Raw genomic sequence first — 25108 nt, forward strand, 5'->3', positions numbered from 1 at the left:
TAGCATCATTCCCTCGCATTAACCTGTTGGGAATCAGAAGCAAAAAGCAACATATTCTTCATGTTACTTGATACAATTTACCATATATCCGAAAAATATCATTTAATATATTTATATATAATTGTACGCAAATATTTTTATTTCGTTTTACAGTTTCGCTCTATATATACATATGTATATAGTATAAATGTTTCCATATAATTACAATAGTATTATTACATACATATACATACATATAGCTTTTATTTTTGGTAACAATTCTTTCATATTATCTCGAAATGCAGCGTTTTAGTAGGTGTATATTTATATATATAGCTTATAAATTTGTAGGTTGGCTCTGCGCTGCATTTACATACAAACATGCTATACACACATACTCAAATACATACTTTGTCTCATATATATATATATATAGATACTAAATGTATATAAATCTAATAAAGCCGTAGTTAATCAAAATAAACAGCTACGGGCGTTTGCATTGGCATTTGTTAAGCAAAATTGAAAGTTAAATTATAAGGAATGGAGCAGCATAATTTCTGCTACCTGAGATACACGTAAATGTTGTTTCATATATAATAATAAACATAAAACAGGATCACATGATTTGCCAGAACTAATAGTAATAATAAAATGAGATATTTTTATATGTAATACATTAAAGCATAGTTTAACAGCAAATCACAAGCAACGAGCAAAGCTAATACTAAAAAGTCAGTATAGGCGTCTCCCGATGATCCAAAAGATCTGTAAAAAACGGAGCAAAAATATTTTATTAAAATACTTTTCTTTGTGTTTTTATTATTATAATCAAAAATCCATTTACTGACAAATCATTGAAATGTGCTCAAACTGAGCTATAGAAATCATTTTAACTGTTTAGCTTCGAGAGTTTGATCATCAGTCGCATCAAGCACTCGGCATTAATGCAGGACTTACCCTTGGCTATGCTCCACCAGGGCAGTGTCACATATGTCAGGAATGCGTTGAGCGGCGTCGACTGTTGGCGTCGATTCTCCTTCCAGAAATGAAAGGATTGCGTGAAGCCGCGACTGGTCCACAGAGGATTATAGGCGCCATCGTCGAGCTCTGCAAGCATAAAGAAATAAATAAATTAGTGAAGCAAGAAATTGACATTTGAATTAGGTTAAAACGTGCAGAGTGGATATTGGACAATATTATGTGTATGGTATTTAGTTAACCTTTGAACGCCTTCTTGGGCAGATCGCACCAGTAGTATATATTGGTGCCATCGGGTGTACGACGCTTGGGCACCAGATGCAGCACCTTGTGATAGTAGGATTGCTTTGCTGTGCGCGGCAATGTAGCGCTGCTGTGCGCCGTGTCATTTCCATTTGCCACATCCGCTTCGCCATTGAGCAGTGGCTGCTGCTCCACCGACTCCTGCTCGGCCGATTCCTGCTCCGGTTCCACATTATTGTAATTGTTTGCGCTGTCTGCTAACAGCTGCAATGGATGGCTCTCTGATTTCACAGGTACACGTAAACACTTCTCGAAACGCTGCGCAGACGTCACATCTGCTGGCGGCGTAGGCGTTGTTGGCGCCTGCTCCACCACAGGTAGCTCTTCTCGCCCGCGCACGCTTATCAATTCTTTGCTGTCACTCTCGCTGAGGATGGCAATTTTAGGAGCAGTTGTAGCCTCGTCAGCGTACAAGGATTGGCCATTTAGGGAGGTGGCATCATCAGCAATTTCATATTCCTCAGTTTTGGCAGCAGCTGTTGTCGCTTTCACATGATTGTTGTTGTTGCCGGTTTTGCACTTGATAGCGACTTTTGACCTGTCCTTGTCCTTGTTTTGGTCTTTATCCTTGGTCTTTTCTTTCTCTTTCTCCTTTTCCTTCTCTTTCTCCTTGTCTATGGCTTTGGCATTGCGCAGCCTTTTAGGCGACATCTTAGCCAGCAGAGAGCTCGCCCCATTTGCTTTCTGATTCGTGGACTTTTTGTCGTTCTCCTTATCTTTATCCTTGTTCTTGTCCAGCTCTTTGGGCTTGGTCAGACGCACACGCGCTGGCGTCACCTTTCTAGGCATTGGCACACTCGTTCGTCGATCTGCAGCGCTCAAGGATACGCTACGTGTAATATTGCTGCTGACCTTCCGTTTATTTTCTAAGCTGCTGAGCCTCAGGCTGCTCCGCTTACTGACCACCAGCTCGCTCTCCACGCACAATATGCTCGGCGGCTTGGGCTTGAGCCGTGTCTGCCCTCGCTTGTCGGGCATTTTGCTGAGGCACGCAGGCGTCTCATTAGCCACATCCTCACAGCTGGGACAGTAAACCTCCGACATTTCGGGTGTGTCGACGGTGCTGGTGTTCGCCGATGTCCAGCGTTTTTTGCACTTCTTGCCACCGAAACAATTGCAGCCGGTGCTGCTGCTGCTACCTCCGTTGCCTCCGTTGCCACCGTCAGTGATGACCTCAGTCGCGGCGCTTAGGGGCGGCGGAGTGACCGCTGTGACAGCCAAGGCTGACGAATCGCTAGTTGTGGTAGCAATTACTTCGTTGTTTATGGCAGCTGGCGTTAAATTCGTTTGGTCAGCTGCCAATTTGAGCGTTTCACAATTCGGATTTGGATGAAGTTTTGCCGCGGATGCCGAGAAAGCAGGACGTTGCTGATCTACAAGTAGATATAGATCGGTTTGTTGCATTTTTTATAAAGCATATACAACGACACATACAACAATCGAGCGAAACTCGACTGACAAGCAACACAAAATTTAAATTTTGGCCGAGTAATAAAAAAAAAGCAGCGAAACAAAATTAATATTTGAAAACCGGGATAGCGCTATATAGGGTGGTTCACTATATGTGGTTTATTTAATGGGCTTTGCGTTGGGACGTTGGGGAGCAGGTGGTGTTATAAAGAATATCATAGAAAACATGGAAAATGAGTATTCATTGTGGAAACCCAGCAAAAGAATCGCCTCGAAGCTATTTACAAATGATGAGTTGGCTGTATTTGATGAATATTAATAATGAATATCCCTTATTAACTAATGCCTTACTATATATTTTTTCTATTCTCAAGAATTCATTTTCATTATATTTGAAATGCTTATTAAAACTTTTTCTAGGCGAACTTCCCTTTATATTATTTTTTAGTGCTCTGATATCGCATTACACCAATCCTAAATAAATTATCCTTCATTTTTTAAAATAAAATTTACAATATTTAAAAAGTAAAGCAAACGAAAGTTTAAAACAAAAAAAAATCATATTCTGTAGTTGTTATTTGTTTTTGTTGTCCTGCTTTCTCGGCAAAGTCAAGTATTAGATATATACCTGTTGTTCTTTTTTGGATATATATATACACACATTGTTGTTGATTAATTTGAATTTGAAATTTGTTAATTTAAGAAAAATCGTAGGAACCACAACATGTTTACAAGGAAACACAAGACGAAAGCAAAGGAAATGAAATCAAATGAAAGCAGAGCAAAGCGAGCAGAAAAAGCGCAACTAAATAAACTAAATTTGTATTTGTCTACAAATCAAGAAAAACTATAATTGGGTTAATATTATCTACAAATGAGCAGAGAGCGCATGCAAATTATAGAGAAAACTATGTCTGTGACATCGTTGAGTTAAGGTATACAAATGTAGGAATAGTATAGATTGCCTACCATCGCGCAAGTCGCCAGCCTCGATTTCGGATACCTCACTGGCCAGCGAGTCGAGTCCTTCGTTTTCGGAACGCGCTTTGACGCCGGCACTGGTGCTTGTACCGCTGCCCACCATGTCCTGGTTGGTATTCTTAGTACGCCAACCGTATCGTGAGAAATTATTCAGGTTTGCGCTCGGATCACTGAGTCTACGCTGATGACGATACGTGCAATAGTCATCGTTTTCCTCCTCCCATTCGTCCCACATATCCGTGGCACAGAAGCCCGGCTCGCTGGTGGGCGTCTCAACGCCAGAGCCTTTTGGCTTGGTTACTGCCATCTCGGCATGACCTTTGCCCTGTGGCCCCTTCATACGCACGAATTCGCAACGCGTTTGAACTCCTGCGCCACTGCTGAAAAGGCCAAAGGACATGCGTTGCGCCACCTTAGAGCTCAGACTTGATTGCTGCAAAATCAAAATATCAATATTGAGTTTTGAATAAGATAATCAACCTCACACTAACCCTGGCATCGTAGACCTTCTTGAGCGCATCGTAGCGTATGGAGCCGAGAAAGATGACACCCTGTACGGCACCATCTTTATCATTGGCCACCAATTCAACGCAAACCATTTCGCCATCCCGCACCAATATATCGCTAAATACTTCATCGAAGTTGTCCACCATAAAGCATATATGTGGATAGGTAATCTCTTCGCCCTCGCCCTTGGTGTCCATCTTTCGGCGACTGGGACTCGCGTAGACACGCTGCGAGTGCCGTCGCAGCACCTGCAGTTCCTTGGGTGAGGTTCTTGTACATATGGCTAAAGTTAATGTGTAGTCGAACTGATGTATAACCATGTTCAAATAGACAGTCTCTTCCCAGTCTACATCTGGATCGCCTATGGGCAGCTTACGTGAATCCTTGCGAAATACCTCAACTTCAGTCTGCAAAGGAAGAATATTAATGTTCCGTCCAGGTGTACGATTAACGTTTACCCACCTCATATTTTGGCATATGGCGCGAGGAGCTTTTCACGTGTTTTTTGCGCACAAAAAAGAGTAAATCATCCGAATCGATGCTGTGCACGGGCTCCGTTTGAAATAGAAAGTGACGTACAAACAAATCCGTCCAATAAGTAGTGCCCTGAAGCACCACAAAGCCACCATCTGAAAAATAAATAATAGGGGTTTCGTTAATTAAAAACTTCTAAGCTCAATTCAATAAATGTTTCGAAAAATCACTGTTAAGTTAATAATTAAAATAAATATGTGTAAACAGTATATATTAATGATGTATTTCCTTATATATTTACAAAAGAAATAAAGTTGACATAAAAGCCTGTTGAAACTTCGAATGAGGCCAAATATAATCTATAAATTAATTTTAGCATATTCAAACATACATAATTTTATGTAAAATGGTATGTATTTATAGGATTGCAAGCCCCTATAACTGTTAAGCTATTGAATCTTATATAAGCTCAGTAACTCAGTTCAAATTCGAAAATCGAAACAAATGTTGCTTTGAGACGTTTTTGAAACTATTTTTGGACTTGTTGTGATAATACTGTTGATGCGTGTTCAGACTGAGTTAAAAAACTAGTAAATCCAATTAAATCAAAATAGATGTAAGCAACTGCAGCTGTAAGATATATTATGATGGCTAGGTTTTAACCATAGATTGAGACACGAGAAGATTTAATATAAACAATTTTTTGTTCTGTATACTGTTATGTATATATATATATATATATATATATATAATATATATATATAAATTGTTACGTTTTTATACGATTATAAAAAAAAAATAAAATAAATTTTTAATCCGTGAAGTAAGTCTTGCAGCTTATCTAGCCATATACTATCTATAAAGAATTCTCAATTATTATTCAAATAATTGTATGATCTTTAAAGCAAGTGGAAATGATAAAAATACTGTGATCACAAAACAATAGATTTGAAAATTAACAAAAAAAAAATATCTAATATATAAAAATATATTCAGTGTTTAAGACAACGCAAATACAAATTTCTTATAGTTTTTATTCTCGAGCAATCACAGTGTAAAATATATATGTATGTATATATGAGAACCAGATAGATGTAAGCATATTCGTACAATCAACTTGAAAAGTTTAGTCGATAACAGTGCAAATACATTTATATTCATGTTTTGCTCACAAAATTGATATCAGCCTAAGGGGGGGCTTTTCTATTGGTACTTTTCTATAGGCACATACACCAAAGCCGATTGCAGATTCAGACAAGAGCCTTAAACACAATACAAGACCGAAACAGAAAGCGAATAACATACATATTTATGCAAATAAGTGTGCTAAATTGGAGCAAAATCTAAGCACTCATGCGAACAGCTGTATACATGTGTAAGTGTATGTGTGTGTTCTGCGCAAGGTTGGAAGGAGTTGCCGGATGGGCGTTTGACAAATCGATAATGTGCAAATGTAGACAAATTTTCCGAAAATCTCTTGTTTTATCTTCTTCATAATACGATATAATTAATAAATTGTTATATTTACCATCCTTGAGCAGCTGCCGCATCTCTTTTGTGCGCTGGAAGTTAATGTCCTCGAGCAGCTGCTGGAGCGGTGTTTGCGGTTTAAGCAGAGCGCCCGCTGCGCTGGCCAAAGCCATGACGACCTTAGTGTGGGGACTTTTACAAATTAGCAAATGTAGACAACGATGGGAAAACAATTATTTCACAATCTGCTATAGTTGTGACATGTCTGTGTGTTGCTCACTAACATGTTTTGTATAAAATTTCCATTTTTTAAGGGAATTTTTGGTTAAGCGAAGCGAGTTATTGAGCAACTGAAGCAAAACTGAGAACTTAATTTGGCTCAACGAGTGAACCGCTTCAAAAGCACTCAAATTGTAACTGAACAGCAGGAAGTGTCGGCGTCGAATGCAGCTTTTGTGCACTGCCCATCTTTGTTTTTTTGTCACCCTATTTTCGGTTTGGGGTTGCTTGATTTACAGCTGCTTTGCTTGCATTGGCTTCATTTTTGTCAACCGTCTACTTTATTTTGGTCAGTCAGCTGTTAAGTGTCGTCATGACAATAGCGAGCTTCTCTTCCTCATATTCAACAAAACAATTTCGCGAGACAATGTGAAGCTTTTGCATAATACGTATATTAAACAATAGTAAAGCTGTAAATACCAAATGAACCTTTCATACAGCGGTTTCTCTTATCGGTCGCCACCACAGAATAGTTCCGATAAAACTAACTGTGAGATTTTTGGCGCCAACGGAAGTGGTACTTAATCGGAGTGTGTTATGAAAACAAGTAATTCATAAAATTTAATGAAAACTCGCTTTCTGTTAAGCACATCATCGTTGTGTTGCTGCAGTAATTGGTGACTTATTTGTAGCAGCCTTACGTGACTATCGGCACTCAAGAGTGCGAACTGGCTCCTAGAGCTTTATAAATAATTTGCCGCCACATTTCAGTTCCGATAATACTGCAATCGATTTTGGCGCTAACGAAAGCATCGTTCCAGTATTTTGAAACGCAATAAATGCCTTATGTAAAATTTGCAACGAATAAATGTTTTAATTAACCACATCAGGATTTGATTGCTGCAGTAGCTTCATATCATTTTGAAGGTCCTTCAACTCTCTAAGCATATTCCGTGCCAATTGACCCTCCGGAGTGCATATAGGTTCATAAAGCAGCATACGAAGCGATTCCCGCATCATAATTTCAGTCTGCTGAAGCTCTGCCTACATAATTGCTATTTTAAATAGTAAATATAACTAAAAATGTATAATATAAGTATTTTACCATCAGATCCGCACTGTTATGCTCCTGTTCGCTGAATAATTTCCGTGCAAGTTCCGCTTGAGTGTTGGACAGTTCATAAAGAGCTACTGCTTTCAGACGTGATATACCGGGAACCACCACTTTTAAAACCAACAATATTTCCTGGCACAAGCGAATCTTACGCTCATAAACTTTACGACTGGGTCGATGTGCCATATTCTGCAAGATCTGCCTCAATATGGAGGCTATATGCTGCTTCAGATCGAGCATAATATAATGATTGCCATGAAGCAGACGTCCCAACTTGGCCAGCAACAGCTCCAGACGATAGATGTCACCGTGGGCATGAAAAACCTCCTCCTTAGCACGCTCCAATACATTGGACACAAACTCTGGTTTCAACGTGTGCTCCGGATTAAGCAGACACTGCCAGACATTAGTGACAGGCTGTTTTACTATATATCCACCGGCACAGTGAACACATACAAAGCTGCTCATGTGCGTACCCAACTCAGTGGGATCGAGACAGCGAGCACACTGGCAATCAAAGCACTTGCCAATCTTCAAAATTTTCCGCCTCTCTTCCGTGCCCAAGAGAATGTTCGTATAGCAATTGTACAAGACCTCTCCGGCTGCTATGGATCGATTTGCATAGAGCTTGATGCGTCGCTGCTCGTCAATAGCCGCTACCAGGTTGGGAACACAGCTGTGGACAAAGAGACCGGCTTTCACATAGAGCCCCCGCATGGAACCCCCCAACTCCGGGGCCCGTATCTCAAAACTATTGATGTCCGCAATGCCCAACATACGTTGCAGCAGCTCTTCATTGATGCTCTCGCCATTACGCAACTGCAGCAGCACTCCGGCTGATTGTAGAGGCTGTATCACCTGCTTTTGATAATTGAGCCAGATGTCCGTGCCACGACGACGTGTTAGATGTGCTTCCATTTGGAGTAGCTCTTCATACTGCGAGTGCATTTCCGCATGCTCCCTCAATAGTAAATATTTAAGAGCATTGACAATCTCCGGATGCGCTGCCAGCTGTTGCACTTGCTCCAACTGCAACTCCAGCTTAGCCAAACGTTGGCAATCTAGGTCAAGATGGTCCACGCAATCCGCACAGAGCGGCATTAGACGGCACTTGCTGGCCACTCCCCGAACAGAAAAGATGTCACATAATGAGAAGCTCTTCAAGATTAGGCTGGTCAAGTACCTACCCGCAAAACGTGGATGTCAACTGATGACAGTTACTGCAACGTCTATCGGCATTGTTGGCAAGCAACAACACAGGTTGTTCCAGCAGCAAAGTTTCTCCGGCTTTAATATTGACTGCAGCTACCACATACCTTTGTATATCAAGGATAGACAAGGATGACAGTCAATGAGGCATTCGAATATAATATTGAATATGGGATTCAAGATGATAATATGAGATTCGATAAGGTTTTTGTTCGATTGATCCACCCACCTGCCCATCGTCTCGTCTTCTTTTACTTCACATTTCTTGGCAAAGTCTTCCATTCTAAATGCTTATTTTACTAGTTTTTCTTTTGGCCAAGTTTTGCATCTGGTCTTGCCAATTAGCACTCGTAGACTGAGGGCCCGATATTGTCTCGAACGATACTGTGACTCGTATCTATTTAGATTTATTTATATTTAAAAGCGATTCTTAATTTATTTTATCTCGATCTGCGTTTCCTCTACCCATTGCCCGATCTCTGGCGCCTCTGTACCCATTGGCCGCAGCTCTAAAGAGAATGCGCTTTTGTTTGGCTATTGACCTTTCTTGCGACTCTGCTTTAGAAACTCTCACAAGATTATTTTTAAATCGAATCGAAGATTATAGCCGTAGCATTATTGATTGGCTCATTTCATTAATGATATCTTCTTTTCTACTTCGAGAGCCTTTCCATTCAATCATCATCTGCAAACTATAAAAGCAAACAAAATTTGATGAAATATAATAAACTAGAGTCGAACAATATATACTTTTTGCTAGATTTATGCTAACCTAAAGCCTTTTTTAAATATATTAAACGTATTTATCCAAGATTGTGTCATTCCAGAAAGAGATTTAAAATGTAAATGTTGGCCTTATATTGCATTCTAGATTCCAATTCAGATTAAAGATGTCAAAAAACTACGGGAAACATAGTTTGGCTTATATTGTATTTTATTCATATTATATCAAATTTGTACACATGTATTGTAAATGAAAATGTTAGCTTAAAGATCTTTTTATTTTGGACTCACAAAAAAAGATAAGCATTTCCGAATAAAGAGAACAAACGGTTCAGCAAAAGGAGATATATGTCTATGGAACTTTAGGTTTGACATTGTTTTCGAAATTAATGAATTTCTAACTTATGTATTCTAGCTATTGTACTACTATCAAATCCATTCGAAACGCTCATTTCTAATGCTTTCCATACTTCATTAGATCAGATTCGATGCGCTCTAGCTCCATGGCAATGCGTTCAGTTAGAAACCCTTCCGCCGAATTCTCCGGCTCAAATTGTAATAAATCCAGTGCTTCCTTAGCCACCGATTGGGCACGCTTCAGTTGAGCCTATATAAATGATGGATTTAGACAACTATCAGTTAGCTAGAGATCATATACTTGGTACTCCACTTACGGCGTATTCCTTCTTGTCTACATCGCCTTCAGCGAACTGTAGTTCGCTTAGTTCCACAAAGGACAGTAGGTACTCGAATAGAGCAATCGCATAAAGCTTAGAGATGCCGGGTACAACGGCTCGACAAATGGGCAACAAATCAGCACAGAGCTCCACGCGACGTGCCAACAATTTCTTGCAAGGATCATTCAGAGAATTCATGAGAGCAGCTGCACGCAAAATGCTGGCAATATTTTGTTTGATGTCCAACAAGAGGAAATGATTGGGATGCAGCAGCTGCTTGTGCTGGGTGAGGAGGGACTCATAAGCACTCAGCTCACCCTTCGCATCGACCAGAGCCCCGCCAACCTCGGCGAGCAGCTCGTGCACATCGGCAGCTGGTATAACAGCTCCGCAGCTCACATCGAGACAACGCCAATTGCCAGTGCCAGCCAAGTCGCAAACAGCATAGCCATCAGAGCAATCCCGACACTTCATGCTGCTCATGTGGGTGCCCAACTCCGTGGCATCTAGGCAACGTGCGCAGGCGCATTCCATGTGCCGAGTCATTCGCAACTGATGCTGTCGCTGGCTGGTGCCCATTAGTGGATTCGTATAGGATGTGTAAATGACGCTCCCACTCTCGAGAGGCACAGCAGCATATAGCTTCATATTGAATTGCTCGTCGAGAGCGACCACCGTGTTAGGCACACAGCTGTGTGGTAAACTGGCTCCGCGTACATAGACGCCTTTGAGTGTATCTCCATCCCTTGCGGTCACCTCGTAGGCGCTGCTATCAATGCGTATGCAATGAGCATGCAAAGCATCCGATGTCAATTGCTGATCTGGCAAAGCCTGTGCTAAGCCACTGTCCATTAAGGGACGCACCACATGCTCCTCATGCTCCTGCCAGAGCCCCTCCTCATTACGATAATCCTCCAGCTTAACCGGCCTTTCCAGCAGTATTTGGCACTGCACCCGCTTATCGGGCTGCTCGAGCAACAATAAAAGCTTCAACAGCGCACAGATGCCATAGTTCTTAATTAGGAGATCCTTGCTAATGCCACTGCCGGCTCCACTGGCAAAGAACTCGCACTCGAACGCATCGTGCTCGCTGCAATCCATGCACAGCGGAAACACTTGGCACTTGCGACATATCACATACGATTCCTGCAGGCATTGAGCGCACTTCAGTTGATCGCATTCCCAATGGGGCGCCACTAGCAGCGGCTGCTCCTCCAGCAGCGTCTCACCAGCCTCAATGCTTAAGCTGACAACTAGATGCCTGCAACATTTATATCAATATTAACTAATATATAAATTTATGTTTATCCAGTGTTTTTCCAGCACCTGCCCAGTTTCTCATCGTAGATATCTTCCAATTTTTCGCTGTAGTCTTGCATTTGTTTCGATTACGTGTCGTACGTCTACAAAGAAGCAATAAGACGAAATTCGTGTTTTCACGGCAATGCGACCGAAGAATGACTGCCAGACGGTTTACTTGGAACTTGGCAATTATAAATATAGCAGGAACGAGACTCTCTCGGCTGGCTGCCTCGCTTTGCTAAGTAGTTTGGCTAATTGAGTGCGTAACCCCGCATACATATTAGACTATTTTTAGTTTTTAGTTGTCTCTTAAGCTGCAACGACGGCCGATTGTTCTCTTTATTGGATGCGTTTATCTTAATGAATTTTCAATACGCTCAATGGGTATCGATAATACTCTTTATTGGTTGCGTATACTTTGAATGTATTTTCAATATGTTCAATGGATATCGATAATTAACGGCTGTAATTAAAACTACAGCTATCGCAGAGCGATATATCGAATTTCAATGTAACAGCTTTCGCATGGTGTCAACATGAAAACAGGTGGAAACGTTGATTAATGAAGTTGGTATGTTTATTTTTAGATGTTCACTAGGATTCACACAATTCAAAACGGCTTAAAAATTTGATACTAAAAATAAAAAATGAAATTCGCCCTAACATTATAACAAACAAAACTGTATAACTTTATGAAAATTACAGTGTTTACTTTAAGATTGAACTCTCGGCTTTATTAAAGCTATCGGAATCGATAAGTTGTTATAAGTGGCAACGCTGCGAAATTGTGGAGTTTTGTTTTTAAACAGCGCCAGAAAAACCGAAGGGTAGCTTGATAGTTAGGACACTGCAACAATTTTAAAAATACCTCCAGAATGAAAGCCTTAACTATGTTGAATGAAAACCATAAGTAATTGCAGTTGATTTTGTATGCATTAAAGTTTTATTTAAAATATTTCTTTGCCATTTCTTTTCATGATTTATATTGTTTTTGTTTGCTTGCTTTTCCACACCTGCCTTAATTTGTTGTTGCTATGTTCTGTGTAGCTACCCATATTAAAAATTATGTTGTTTTAAATTATAATTATGGCTTTTGCTCTGCCGATATTTTAAAACTACATACAAAGTGTTGTGTATATGTGTTTTAAAATAATTTAAAGTGTTTTACTTGCGGCTGTGTTTATGTGTGAGTGTGTAGAACATACAGATACATTTTGTAAATGGTAATAGTAATAATAATAATAATGATAATCAGAATGCCTAATGCATTCGATGCTCGTAAAAGATATACATGTACATATAGATAACTATATATATATATATATATATATATATATATATATATATATATATGTATATTTAATTTGATTCCTCTGTTGTTGTTGTTTTTGCTTTTTAACACTACTTTGCGCACAAGCACACAGGCAGACTCAGACAAGCTTTAGGCTGCGTGTCTGCTGGATGTGTGTGCGCGACTTTTATATGTAAATATATATGTGTATGTATAAGTAGTAAAAAATTTAATTTGTATATGTTTTATGCTTATTTACTGCGTTTGCCAGATGCATTTAAACACCTATTGGCCTTTTGTACTCTACGTGCCTTCTTCGCCTCCATTTGCTCCATGAAAACTACAGGGTTCAAATGGGATTCAGGAGTTGCTTCAATTGATTCGTTATTGATTGGCTGGAGCAATTGCAACTGTTGCTCCTTTCCTTTTTCCAGTTCATTGTCGTTACGGTGCAGCATTGGCACTAATTTAATGGACACTGGACTCACAATTACGCCGCTGCGTTGATGATTGCCATAAAATAGTTTTGTCGAATAGCCACAGTTTCCGCTACCGTCGACATGTTGGCTTCTTATATCCTGAGACGACGTTGTCGCATTGGACGCAATTATATTGGACGTTGCAGCGATTTCGTTGTCCAGCATCGTTGCCGCATATTTACGTTTAAGATTTTTGGCAGCCGTATTTACGGCCAACAGCTTTGCTGTGGTTGCTTCATCTGGCAAGGCAAATGAATTCGCAACGCCCGCGGTTAGCTCACTGTCGTCCACATTGCCCCCAATCGTCTCTTCGGGCTCGGTCTCAGCGTTGATTATGATTATGTTATCCGGATCAACACCCTGGTTGACCAGCGCCTTGAAATCCTCGTGCGGTAGAACTGGAGTCACCTTCAAATTACATGAACTGCACACCGATGGTATGGCAGGGCTCTTAGAGCGCCAGAACTGTAGCTCGGTTTTGCACTTGTTGAGTTCCTACAGAGATCGGAATATAGGAATATTTAATACTTCATATTTTAAAATTGTTCTTTCTTATATGCACCTGCAACAATGTGGAAAATTTTCGTGCCATTTCCTCATTCTTCTTGTCGTTCTCGTCCAGACGATTAGCATATTCGAGCGTCTGCTTCTGATGATCCGCCAAAAGATTTTGCTGTTCAGCAAGCTGTTTGCTCTGCTCTGCGGATTTGCGTTTACAGTTTCGTAGCTCGGTGCGCAGCACCGATAGCTGATTATTGTACATCTTCATGCCCTGCTTGATCTTGCGTATACCCTTACGCAACACCATGTGGTTCTGAGGTGGTGAGTTATTCGAACTGTCCGAGAGATCTGAGCTAATAGCTAAGGTAGCTAAAATAACACAGAATGCGTTTAATCATTAGTTAAGGAGGATACAAACTAAGAAGAGTGCGACTTACGCCGCTTAGTGGTAACGGGCAATTGAAAAAAGTCCTTGTTGAAGTAGGCCAAGCCAGGCAGCGTAGGCTCAATTCGATCCTTAAAGTACTCCATGGCCATGGTGGAGAGATCAAAGAGTTCATCGGTGACACGATAGGGACGCTGCAAGCGTGGCGTAATACTGATATAGTTCAAAATCGAGTGTACCTCATCTAAAATCTAAAACAGCATAGAAATCGAATTTAAATAGATGAAAACTAATTATAATAATCTTCACTTACGGCACCCGGAAAGAAACAGCAATGGCCACGCTCGATGTGCTTGCCCATAGACATTTGGAGCAATGAAAGTCGCATATAGCAAGTCTCGATAATGTCACATTCGCAGGCCAATGGATGATGCCGGCGAGCTGACTCGCGACGCGGCATACTCGACTTTATCGATTGAAAGCGATTGAAAGTGGTCTTAATTTGCTTCGCGAATGCCGCATTCAACATATTCATGCAAATGTCGTTCATGCGATTTGACACCTGCGAAAAAATTTCATACCCAAAATATGTATATTAGTTTTAAATTCATAATTGGTTTTAAATTAAGAAGCATCAAAGAGCACCAGCACCATCCCGCATCCCAAATTTCAGCGCATCTCATAAATATATCAAATTACGATTGGCTACCTACTACACTACATACTCACAGATACACGCATACACCCATACACGTGCACAACACACGCACACTTAGGCAAACAGACGAACATGAACACAAAATCAAATGCATGACAAAAAAAAACACGAAAAAATGTTAGTGATGGCGATGTGTGTTGTACCTCTGCGTGACACGATTGGTTTGTTTGTTTGTTTTTTTTCTTTTTAATATTCATATATACAATTCGACTTGTTTAATAATACAGATACAGATAATCAATCTAAAAAGTTTTACAAATTAAATGCCAATAAGACACACTAAATTTGTATTCAATTAAAAATATACTTCTAAAAAGTTGATTTCCCCTAATACAGCCTAACTTCTCTAATCAATACTTAGTGTGTCAACCATAAAATCATATATATGGTTTATAGGCTTTAAACTATAATTCTTACAAGAGCGACTATACCGTACTTCTATTCCTACCTGAACGACACACAGATATTGCATCTCGTCCATTCGTGTTGACATTTGAATGAGAAAATAATAAATATTACAATAACAAGTGACACACAAGCACAAACAGGCATCATGCTCGCCCGTGTCACGAGCTACGCTCAGCACTAGTCGCCGACGACTTTTGAGTGGCAAAAAAAGATATATTACAACAGCAACAATAAGTACAAGTGCATGCAGGTAGTGGAATAACATTCCTCTGCCTCTCGACCCATCTATCGACTACTTAGCCAACGACTACCCACGCGCATTCTACTTACATTTTGCAAATTGCTTTTTATTGATTAAATAATGAAACTTGCTTTGCACTTGTAACAAGCCTACCACTCCCCTGCCCCTAGTTCTGTGAACTCTCACGCTCAGTGACTGTTGTTACTTACCAATCTTAAATTGCTGATTTTCTTATAATCCAAGTAGCCGAGCGTTTTGATGATCAGTTCCGTGGGCAAGTCCAGAAAATTCAAAACGGGCGCGATGGGGGCAATCTGATGTTGTTGCAGCTGCGCTTGCTGCTGCTGATTTTGATGGTGCTGATAATGTGTGGTGCGACGCACCACTGTGGCACGAGTTGCCATTGGCGTCTCATCGTAGCCACCGGCGACACCAGCACTACCGCACATTTGGCGCGTTGAGACCATAGCGAACTAACAGCAAGTGCAGTCAGTTGTTTATCTCCAAAAGTTGTTTGTAACAAAGTGTTTTGAGGAACAGGCTATATCCGCTTTGATGGACAAATGCTATAAAATGTAAAGGGAGGAAAAATTTTGGTAAAATGCAGTTTTTGATTTCGATTATCATCGAATAAATTTACAATCGACCGATGACAGGCATCATTAAATACAGCTCGTTTGATCAAATCTGTGCGTATGTGTGTGTGTGTACAACGCTTAGCAGTGGGAAACTCTTGTTGAGAGCAATTTGCTACGCACTTTAAGCATAGTGTTTTTCTTACCCGTTTTATTCAATGGAATTATTGTGTGTACATTGTTTTTTGTATTGTATTTAATACGCAAAAGCGTTTAGTGCACAGCACTACACTTTTTCGTTGTATTTGCGACGTTTTCATGGACCTTTTACACAATTTTTCTCGACCAGCACAATTAAAACTACATACACGCAAAAAAAATGGTCGAACACATAGGAAACAGCGATTAATGCTATCGATATGTTTCTGTGTGTGTATCGAGCTGGTTCTTTGTGCCCATGGTTGCCATACTGTTACGCCCGCCAAATGGTAAACGATTAATGTGCAGTGGCAACGCTGATTGATGTTAACTAAACAGTAGTCTATTAAGTGGGGGCAGTCAGTTCTGTTAAGTCAAAACTCGCTCAACATGCAGGCTGAAAAAAACAGCAAATGTGCTCATTTTCATTAATTGAACACAAATTGTACATAAATTAAAACAAAATTAAATGGTAATAAATATAATATTCGACACTACCGGACATCTATAGCAAAACAGCTAATGTGAAAACAGTGAAAGCACCAGAACAAAACGGTTTGTGTGTGTGCGAGTGTGTGGCTTACGACTGCGTGTCAGTATGTGTGAGCGTGAGTGTTGACAAAAATATAAAAAAAATTATATATATAGTGCTGTAAAATCAAAACAGGAAGTGTATGCAAGATAAATGCGAGGAGACAAATGTTAATAAAAACAGAGGGACATAAAAACTTTAACTAAAAACTAGCTCAAAACTAAACTAAACAAAATTCTGCTGTGTGGGGGCGTTTTTTCTTTGCTTTTTGAATAACTTTCTGTGTTATTTTGTTGTTGTTTTCAACTTGATGCCGCTTCAGGGACGCTTTTAAATATTATTGAATATCACGTCATTTGGTAACGCTCGCGCGCACTCGCTCTCTCGCTCACACTCTCTCTGCAGTTACTGTTGTTGTTTTTGCATATTTAAAAAGCAAAACTCACACGCACACACACTTCCACATGCAACAAACTTTTTTTTTGCAGTGAAATCGAAGACTTGCATTTAAATGAATGTACAAGACTTACTGTTGATTGCTGTGTGTGTATTTGTATGCATGTGTGCGTGTGACTATGTGAACGTGTATATGTACGCTCTCGAGCTCGTTTTCATATGTTAATGCATGTTTATAATATTGTTCGTCTTTATCTTAAAAAATAAAAAGTTTCGCGCTATCGCCGAACAGCAGCAGCCGCTCCCATTCAACATTCTTGCCAAGCACACACAAACACTAAGCGGAGCCACAACGGAGACCAAAAACAAAAACAGCAATAAAAACAAAAACAGCACACGGAGCATCAGCAGCAGCAGCAGCAACATCAGCAGCACTTGGATGCCGATTGCCTGCCCACGCCCACAATGACAGCCGCTCCGCCCGCCCACGATAATGGCGAGCAAAACAACCAACAACAACAACAGCAGTACGCATTAGTTAAGCGCGCCGAAGACGAACGTGAGGATATATTCAAGCGCTATGAGCTGGGTCTGGATCCCCACAATATTGTCGACTCCTGGGAGAATCCCACATTTGAAATCTATCACATAACAGACAAGTAAGTAAGGATGGACTTTGTTTTTCTTTGTTTCATGCGATTAGCTGTTTTTGTGAGTGCGTGTGCGTGTGTATGTGTGTGTGTGTCTGCTGACTAATGCATAAATAACTGTTAATCGCAACAATGTAACCAGATCTATGGGCCAACAATAGAGGGCGTTTTATGTGTTAAGAAACTGAAATAAATTTATTTCAAATGAAAATACACAGATTAACTAATAATCTTATTGGCTATGTTGAACGTGAGCTTATCTTGCCCATTTTCCTATCCACAAGTTAATGGAATGTATGTCATCGTAGTGTTAGTTATTTTTTATATAAGTTTTACTGCTATCTTATCAGTTAACACTAACAATTGTTAAATATAATATATAAATAACAGTTAATCGCAAACAACGTAACTAGATCTTAAGGCCAACTAAAGAGAGGGCGTGGGGAAGTGTCCAACAAAATAATCAATAACTGTTTATCCAGTCAATCAATTTTTACGTCAATTAACTCATTCAAAAATCATTCTTGGCTTAGTATTGTCATTTCTTATGTGCATAAAAAGTTCAGTTAGGAATTTGTACACCTGATGGAATCGTTTGCTACTTGCTGGTATCTTATCAGCAGTGGCAATTGTCAACGTTAACGCGTTTTTAATTATCTTGTTTTCAGATACGGCTTCATGCATGATTCCCGCCTGCCATCGTCTCGCGACTCTCAGGAGGTGCAACGCACGAAGATCGAACTGGAGCGCGATAAAAAATGGGTGAAAATGCTAAATCACTGGCCACCGCCGCATGAGAAGCTACATAAGCGCGTCTACAAGGGAATACCGGATCGAATGCGTTGGCCGGCATGGAAGCAATTGCTCAATGTGCAGCAGTCGATGGACAACAATGTGGGCGTGTATGCTCGCATGCTGCAAATGGCAAAAGAGAATGCAACAGAGACGCGGCAAATCGATGCGGACGTCAACCGTCAGTTTCGTGATAATCTGGCCTATCGGGAAAGATATAGCGTTAAGCAATGCTCACTGTTTAATGTGCTGAACGCCTACAGCATCTACAACTCCGAACTGGGCTATTGTCAGGGCATGGCGTGTGTGGCTGGCGTATTGCTGCTGTACATGCAGGAAGAAGAGGCATTCTGGGCACTCAACACGCTCATCACAGATCGCAAATACGGCATGCATGGTCTATTCATTGAGGGCTTTCCAAAGCTGACACGTTTCATCGAACATCATGATCGAATTTTGTCGAAGATAATGCGCAAGCTGCATAAACATTTTATGAAACACAATGTCGACGCCCTGCTCTATGCCATCAAATGGTTCTTTGTGGTTTTTGTGGAGCGCGTGAGTCAACAAGAAATATATGCCAAATCGTATTCGATTTAATTTATAAATCTCTTTGTATTTTCAGGTACCTTTTAGTCTAAGTTTACGTGTTTGGGATATTTTTCTACTGGATGGCGATCGTGTTATATTAGCCATGGCTGTTACCATACTCTATTTGCATAAGGATGAACTGTTGCGTCTGAAAGATATGGACGGTATTATTGAGTATCTGCAAGTGAAGCTGCATAAGAATTTTGGTTACAATGACGACGATGCCATTCAAGCGCTCGAGCGCGTCATGAAGAAGTTGAAAGATCTAAAACTCGATGTACCTCCGCCAGCGAAAACCAATGAGTTTCCCACGCGACCGCTCGGCATGTTCGTGGAGGCGGATCGCGAAAAGAAAACTGGACGCAGACGTGACTACACCGATACGGAAAAACAAGTCTTAACAGATGTGATATCAAGGTGTGAACATTTGCACATTCAAATTGCATACACGATGTTAATCTATTCAAATTATTCTCATATTGATAGACAAGAACAAAACGCAATTGAAGTACAATCCACGGTGTCCTATGAGACATCCGAGTGCGCAACTGGTAAGCTTTTATATATAAATAATCATCTATTCAACGGCACAAATACTAAACCTGACTAATTTTATATACATTATTACTAACGCTTGCTTCTCTACTAAAAATACATATTTATGAAACACACATATACTTATCCACATATATATATATAGCATTTGATTGTAATTTGTAGTGTGTGTGGTGCAAGTATTGAGATCAGTTCACATATATATATATATTTATTTAAATTTTGATTTAAAATCGAATCCGAATTAAATTGTTATGGCTTACAAATAGCTTATAGTCTTATGATCGTCATAATTTTGTACAAAGTTTCATTTTTGTAATTTTTTGAGTGTTTAGCATATTTATTTATTATTGTATCTCCCCATATGTATATTTTAAATTTTTATGTTATATATATATATATATATATATATGTATATATAAAATAAGGTCGATATTTCGTTCGTTCATCGAAAAGTTTTGGTATTTGTTTAATTGCTTTCGTATAAAAGAGATAATGTCATAATTCATAAGAGGCGTCTTTAAGAATTTCCCCTTAATTTTCAAGGCTTTTTATTAATTGTTTATAATGAACTTCAACCTAAAAATTAAAAAAATTGTTGCATTGAGTACGCATCGTACAAAGTTCGCCCAATTAAATGATTGTAATTTGGCTAACTTAAAAACTGGACTATGTGATACCCTGTTTTTTTTTTACGGTTCTGGGATGCGGTTGAGAGTTCTGGTTGTTGTGTTCACTAAAATTGGAAAAAAATATATTCTATGTATATAAAATGATGAATGGATGCGAGATCAACTACTTATGTATATATAAATAATTAAACCGAAGCATAAACCGCCGCTTATTAAATATGCGTTCAGTTCACATGTCATTCGAGATATATATATATTTAATGTTCCATTTGAATTACATTTGTCTAACAATGTCCGCTCCATATGTATATCACACGCATTTATTCAAACGCTTCTCAATGTCTGCGCGGGATTATGTCTTGTGGAAACATGTTTAAAACTCTGTGTGTGGCGTCTATCGAATATTTAACTAAAACAAAAACATTCGAAACAAACAAAAAACACTGCATAATCTCTATTGTTCATAGGTGATGCGTATTCAATGAAAACTTATCAGAGTATGACTAGTTTAGCCACTTCGCCGGCAATTAGTAGCTATTCGCTATATAGCAATGGCTTTGTGATCACCGGACCCGAAGACAGTCGCAGCCAGAGCGTAAACAATCTCAACTATCACTGGCAGCAGTCGCAGCAGCAGCCCTATGCCTATATGCAGCACATCTCAGCCGATCGATTGTCGAATCAAAGGCATAGCTATAGCAGCGATAGCGATAGTCGCAATCGACTCGATCTGGATAAAGCGCTGGAGGCCCTGCAAAGCCAGCAACTGCAACTGCAGCACGAAAATCATCATCAGCAGCAGAGCAAACGTATCCTGGTCGAGAACGGAGTTGATAAGCTGACACAGGAGAACTTAACCAAAGCTGTTAATCATACTAATGAGAAAAACTATGATGTCGCTATTGTTAATGATGTTGATGATGATGCGCTGAGCGTGGAGAATACGCGTCTTTAGTCTGTGTATTTCGTCAATCTCCAATCGTTTATATGTCGTAGCTTTTAAGTTTAAGTTTAATTTTTGTATTTGAATTTATAAACTTTATTCGATTGATTGATTTGCCGTTGCTCAACTTGAATGCCAATTGATTAGTTACAAATTTATATAATATAATAATTAGTAATTAGTTTTAATTTCTATTTCTATCGAAAATTGTTGCTTAGCACACAAATTTGTTAAACGTAAATTTTTGTTGTTGCCTAATGTCAACGTTTTGTATTTAGCGTAAATTTCTCAAACACCTAACACAACTGATATTATCTATACATATATATTGAAATCAGTCATATATATATTCCAAAAACAAAAAAATAAAACTGATAATTCCTAAGATACCAACGATTCCAGCAATACGTACAACGATTTTCAATGCACAACCTAACTAAAAACTTAACCTAAACTATTAACTACTCTATACATGTATTTATTATTGCCCACAAACCTGTTACATACCCCATATACAAAAGTATATATATATATATATGTTAAAATGTAACTGAATATATAAATTATATTCCTGCCTAAATTAAGTTTTGCATTTATGTATCATTTCTTTTGCTACTTAAAAACACACACAAAGCCAAATTCAGATTGTAGCCCTAGATAAAATCATTATGTAGACATATATATATATATATATACATATATATATATACCTAAAATAAATATATATGATTTTTTGTACTGAAGATTTGATTTCTTATTGCCAGTTTTTGTTTTTATCACACTTTTGCATGTTAAATCTAGAAAAACTCTATTGCAGCATAAAATTAATTGATAATAAATTAAAATATGAAATCATTTTTATTTTGCACAACAACATACACTAACAAATTAATTAACAACAAATTCGAAAACAAAACTAAATGTAAAATTATTTTAAAACAAAAAACCTAAAAATAAAACACAAAAATCTACAATCTACATTGGAAAACGCAACAATTGGAAATCGACGAACTACTTCTAAACAAATTGGCGAACGTTAACTATATTACACTCTATAAAAACAAACCGAAACGAATACATAAACTATTAGTTACGCTTACTGTACCCGAGGATTCGCACTCAATTCGAAGTTCGCTTGCAGGTACTTCAGTTGCCTCTCACGGCTCATCGGAAACCATGTCGCTGGAGGACAATAAGTAAAGTTTTTATATTTCATCAATATATTTAAAATATAAATAATTATTTAAAACCCTGTTTATTGCAGTATTCATTTAAAAACCGCAAATATGCTGCAAAATGCACCGCAACGCGAACTGCTGTTGGGCACTTGACGTCAGCTGCCGCCGGCATCTCAAGTGATGTCCGCCGCGGCAGTAGCAACAACAACAACTACTACAACAAACACTGCTGCAACATCCAATGCAACCATTAGATCAAATACTGCAACACCGCCACCCGTGCCGCCGCGTTCACCGCTGGCGCTGGGCTGATTAGCAGCCAGAATGACGAAGACGACGACGACAACATCGATGTCCATAAGAATGTCATGCTTAACCGTTAAGACATTCTAATTGTGCTCCAAGTCCTGTCATCGTCGTTCTTGCCTAGTTTTTAAGCTTTGTCGCCTTGCCACAAAAACTGATATTTAAACGTAAGGTAAAATGCAAGCCAAAAAAAAAAACAGTTTCGAAAATTTCTAGTTCGGGTTAACAAAATTGTTCGCAAGAAATCAATCAATCAATTATTTGGAAATTTTGTTTTTTTGTTATATATATATTATATATATATATATATATATATATACGTATAGACATTGTATATAGATACTTAACAGAGTGTGCTTGTAAAGAAACTTTGCACAGAGCCAAAAAACAACTGACAAGGGCCAAGCTCCCAAAACAATATGAAACTGGAACATGAAATTATAAAGAGCAAGAAAAGCAATCGAGAAATAAATACAAAGATATTTGTTGTAGCAAGAGCAACATGTATTTAATACAAAATAAACTAAACAAAATAAAAAGTTATTGACCTATTATAAGCATGTTGTAAATTGTAATTGTATATATATACCAAAACAAAATACAAAGCAACGTTAAACAAAAATATATATAAACAAATTCAAAAATTACGTCCATGCTACCAAATATTAGCAAGTGAGTTGATATATATACAACAAGAGCAAACGAATGATTATGATTATGATTACAATTACGATTATCTTCATGTATGTATAGTTTTGTATGCCCAACTATGCAAGTTTATATATAAATATATATTTAATGTAAGTAATTTATATATTTGAAAAGAAGAAAAACGACTATGTATATGCATGCCGGTTTAGCACGCACTGAACTTTGTGTTCGTTTAATTAGCAGTTTGCTTTTCTCAAAATAAGTTAATTTTAACTTAATTTAAGTTACAAGTTGATTGTAAATTAAATTTTTGAAGTGCGTTTCCAACATAAACACAAGTGTTTTAACTTTTGATAAATCTTCAAAGGCTTAGGTTTCCGTATCGATTTTTATTTTGCCGCCCTTCTCAAATATGTTGCCCAGATCCTTAAGGGATACCTCAGCTGTACCTCGGGGTAGCGGCTGCGGCTGATTGGGACCCGGCTTCCATCCGACCAGGTAGATAATTTGAAATGTCGCTGGGACGCCTTCATCATTTGGTTTGCCGTAGAGCTCTTTGTAAATAGCACTGGCTGCCAGTAGCGTTTCACGGCTTAGGTGAGCTGGCCTATTAAAGGCAGCATTGTTCTCGGCCATACCCTTCAGATCCCACATTAGCTCAAACATGCTGGGATAGCCAATGACTACCTCATCCGTATCGATGGTTAACATCGTAAATCCAGCTCGATTCAGCAGCGAACCAATATCACGAATTTGAGTAAAGGGCGAAACATGAGGTGCAATCCCGCCCTTTCTCTCTAGCTCCGCCAACTGCAATGAGGACCGCAGCTCATATAGGGTGTCACCACCAAATAGCGAAGCAATAAACACGCCATCGGGCTTTAAACTGCGTTTAATACGCGAAAAACATCCGGGCAAATCATTGACCCAGTGCAAGCTCAAGCTGGAGATGATTAAGTCCATAGAGTTCTCTTCAAACTGCAGAGACAAAAGAAATATTTAGATATTCATTACGAATAACAAACTATATGTGTTTACCCACATCCAGTTGCTCCTCGTCTTGCAGCAATTTGCTTATTTTAAGGCCTGGAGTGCCGTGCGCCTGCTCCAGCATTGTGGCACTTGTGTCGGTAAGGGTTAAGTGCTCCACACATTCAGCCAAGATGTGCTTTGATATATAACCACGATTGCAGCCAATATCGGCGGCTGTTTTAAACTCGCGCTTTATGTCAAACACCCGATCCGCTAGACGAAAGCCCACTTCCTCCTTCAGATAGTCATAAAGCGCCACATCTGTGCTGTTAAGAGTAATATCGTCATAAAAGAGCTCAATTTGACATAAAAGTAGATCTCACTTGAGTGCCGCTCGTTCCTTCTGCAGTCGCTTTGCATTTCTGTCGAAAATATTCATGTGCGATTGTTGCATCGAAAGGCAGCGCCAAGCGCCACAATTGTTTTTTAAACGTTTCCCACACGTTTTAAGCATTATTGAATAATATTTGTTATGCTGTAATGCCGGCAATAGCTACGAAAACAATAATACAGGAAACAGATGTTTTGCAGTAAACGTCGCTTATTTGAGGCCCATGAAATACACTCAGTATATAACAATATTTAATACAAATTTATTTTATATTTCTGATTTTGAGAGCACTTTATCTTTTATTACATTGTTACATACAATTATTTATTTTTTTGTGCGCAGTGTTGAGTAATTTTACCAATCAAATTTGTATT

General features: G+C 39.0%; 6 protein-coding genes across 8 annotated transcripts; 1 reads left to right on the forward strand and 5 right to left on the reverse strand.

Moving 5' to 3' along the window:
- Positions 1–230: 230 nt before the first annotated feature.
- LOC111592164 (uncharacterized protein KIAA0930 homolog) lies at positions 231–6810 on the reverse strand. 2 transcript variants are annotated; one of them, XM_023304215.2, is made up of 7 exons: positions 6164–6809; positions 4624–4790; positions 4146–4568; positions 3643–4087; positions 1203–2636; positions 940–1089; positions 234–747 (listed from the first exon to the last, which is right to left on the reverse strand). In XM_023304215.2, the coding sequence occupies exons 1-7, from the start codon at positions 6276–6278 to the stop codon at positions 707–709; spliced, it is 2775 nt and encodes a 924-aa protein (XP_023159983.2). In that variant the 5' UTR covers positions 6279–6809; the 3' UTR covers positions 234–706. The 2 variants fall into 2 exon arrangements, with proteins under 2 accessions (XP_023159985.1, XP_023159983.2); XM_023304217.2 differs by lacking the exon at positions 1203–2636 and having other exon boundaries at positions 231–747; positions 6164–6810.
- Positions 6811–6913: 103 nt separating this feature from the next.
- On the reverse strand, positions 6914–9025 carry LOC111592165 (SET domain-containing protein SmydA-8). The gene is made up of 4 exons (XM_023304218.2): positions 8877–9025; positions 8626–8754; positions 7430–8552; positions 6914–7368 (listed from the first exon to the last, which is right to left on the reverse strand). The coding sequence occupies exons 1-4, from the start codon at positions 8927–8929 to the stop codon at positions 7198–7200; spliced, it is 1476 nt and encodes a 491-aa protein (XP_023159986.2). The 5' UTR covers positions 8930–9025; the 3' UTR covers positions 6914–7197.
- A 666-nt stretch (positions 9026–9691) lies between these two features.
- LOC111592158 (SET domain-containing protein SmydA-8) lies at positions 9692–11532 on the reverse strand. The gene is made up of 3 exons (XM_023304210.2): positions 11374–11532; positions 10045–11308; positions 9692–9977 (listed from the first exon to the last, which is right to left on the reverse strand). The coding sequence occupies exons 1-3, from the start codon at positions 11424–11426 to the stop codon at positions 9825–9827; spliced, it is 1470 nt and encodes a 489-aa protein (XP_023159978.2). The 5' UTR covers positions 11427–11532; the 3' UTR covers positions 9692–9824.
- A 1188-nt stretch (positions 11533–12720) lies between these two features.
- On the reverse strand, positions 12721–16336 carry LOC111592115. Its single transcript, XM_023304146.2, has 6 exons — positions 16154–16336; positions 15582–15938; positions 14319–14567; positions 14058–14256; positions 13682–13989; positions 12721–13614 (listed from the first exon to the last, which is right to left on the reverse strand). Exons 2-6 carry the CDS (start codon positions 15837–15839, stop codon positions 12892–12894), a joined length of 1737 nt encoding a protein of 578 aa, XP_023159914.2. The 5' UTR covers positions 15840–15938; positions 16154–16336; the 3' UTR covers positions 12721–12891.
- Positions 16337–17440: 1104 nt separating this feature from the next.
- LOC111592217 (USP6 N-terminal-like protein) lies at positions 17441–22922 on the forward strand. Of its 2 annotated transcripts, XM_023304291.2 has the most exons (6): positions 17441–17732; positions 18392–19073; positions 19141–19523; positions 19593–19657; positions 22327–22432; positions 22501–22922. In XM_023304291.2, exons 1-6 carry the CDS (start codon positions 17539–17541, stop codon positions 22565–22567), a joined length of 1497 nt encoding a protein of 498 aa, XP_023160059.1. In that variant the 5' UTR covers positions 17441–17538; the 3' UTR covers positions 22568–22922. The 2 variants fall into 2 exon arrangements, with proteins under 2 accessions (XP_023160059.1, XP_023160058.1); XM_023304290.2 differs by lacking the exons at positions 22327–22432; positions 22501–22922 and adding an exon at positions 20761–21363.
- Positions 22923–23411: 489 nt separating this feature from the next.
- On the reverse strand, positions 23412–25067 carry LOC111592228 (arginine-hydroxylase NDUFAF5, mitochondrial). Its single transcript, XM_023304310.2, has 3 exons — positions 24727–25067; positions 24414–24669; positions 23412–24349 (listed from the first exon to the last, which is right to left on the reverse strand). Exons 1-3 carry the CDS (start codon positions 24855–24857, stop codon positions 23741–23743), a joined length of 996 nt encoding a protein of 331 aa, XP_023160078.1. The 5' UTR covers positions 24858–25067; the 3' UTR covers positions 23412–23740.
- Positions 25068–25108: the final 41 nt, after the last annotated feature.

This window comes from Drosophila hydei, unplaced genomic scaffold (assembly GCF_003285905.1).
Source record: "Drosophila hydei strain 15085-1641.00,03,60 unplaced genomic scaffold, DhydRS2 tig00000060-arrow-pilon, whole genome shotgun sequence".
NCBI lineage: Eukaryota > Metazoa > Arthropoda > Insecta > Diptera > Drosophilidae > Drosophila > Drosophila hydei.

Excerpts from the sequence above, each read along its gene's own strand:
- LOC111592164 (XM_023304215.2), bottom strand. The coding sequence starts at position 6,278 with ATGGCTTTGGCCAGCGCAGCGGGCGCTCTGCTTAAACCGCAAACACCG. Across the intron at positions 4,569-4,623 it reads GCCATATGCCAAAATATGAG|ACTGAAGTTGAGGTATTTCG; the intron begins GTGGGTAAACGT and ends CTTCCTTTGCAG. Across the intron at positions 4,088-4,145 it reads AGAAGGTCTACGATGCCAGG|CAATCAAGTCTGAGCTCTAA; the intron begins GTTAGTGTGAGG and ends TTGATTTTGCAG.
- LOC111592165 (XM_023304218.2), bottom strand. The coding sequence starts at position 8,929 with ATGGAAGACTTTGCCAAGAAATGTGAAGTAAAAGAAGACGAGACGATG. Across the intron at positions 8,553-8,625 it reads TTGACATCCACGTTTTGCGG|CAAGTGCCGTCTAATGCCGC; the intron begins GTAGGTACTTGA and ends GGGAGTGGCCAG. Across the intron at positions 7,369-7,429 it reads ATAACAGTGCGGATCTGATG|GCAGAGCTTCAGCAGACTGA; the intron begins GTAAAATACTTA and ends GCAATTATGTAG.
- LOC111592158 (XM_023304210.2), bottom strand. The coding sequence starts at position 11,426 with ATGCAAGACTACAGCGAAAAATTGGAAGATATCTACGATGAGAAACTG. Across the intron at positions 11,309-11,373 it reads TACGATGAGAAACTGGGCAG|GCATCTAGTTGTCAGCTTAA; the intron begins GTGCTGGAAAAA and ends TAAATGTTGCAG. Across the intron at positions 9,978-10,044 it reads TAGACAAGAAGGAATACGCC|GCTCAACTGAAGCGTGCCCA; the intron begins GTAAGTGGAGTA and ends TCATTTATATAG.
- LOC111592115 (XM_023304146.2), bottom strand. The coding sequence starts at position 15,839 with ATGGTCTCAACGCGCCAAATGTGCGGTAGTGCTGGTGTCGCCGGTGGC. Across the intron at positions 13,990-14,057 it reads GCCCGTTACCACTAAGCGGC|CTACCTTAGCTATTAGCTCA; the intron begins GTAAGTCGCACT and ends GTGTTATTTTAG. Across the intron at positions 13,615-13,681 it reads AATTTTCCACATTGTTGCAG|GAACTCAACAAGTGCAAAAC; the intron begins GTGCATATAAGA and ends CGATCTCTGTAG.
- LOC111592217 (XM_023304290.2), top strand. The coding sequence starts at position 17,539 with ATGACAGCCGCTCCGCCCGCCCACGATAATGGCGAGCAAAACAACCAA. Across the intron at positions 17,733-18,391 it reads ATCTATCACATAACAGACAA|ATACGGCTTCATGCATGATT; the intron begins GTAAGTAAGGAT and ends TCTTGTTTTCAG. Across the intron at positions 19,524-19,592 it reads TTAACAGATGTGATATCAAG|ACAAGAACAAAACGCAATTG; the intron begins GTGTGAACATTT and ends TCATATTGATAG.
- LOC111592228 (XM_023304310.2), bottom strand. The coding sequence starts at position 24,857 with ATGCTTAAAACGTGTGGGAAACGTTTAAAAAACAATTGTGGCGCTTGG. Across the intron at positions 24,670-24,726 it reads AAGGAACGAGCGGCACTCAA|CACAGATGTGGCGCTTTATG; the intron begins GTGAGATCTACT and ends TACTCTTAACAG. Across the intron at positions 24,350-24,413 it reads AAGACGAGGAGCAACTGGAT|TTTGAAGAGAACTCTATGGA; the intron begins GTGGGTAAACAC and ends TTGTCTCTGCAG.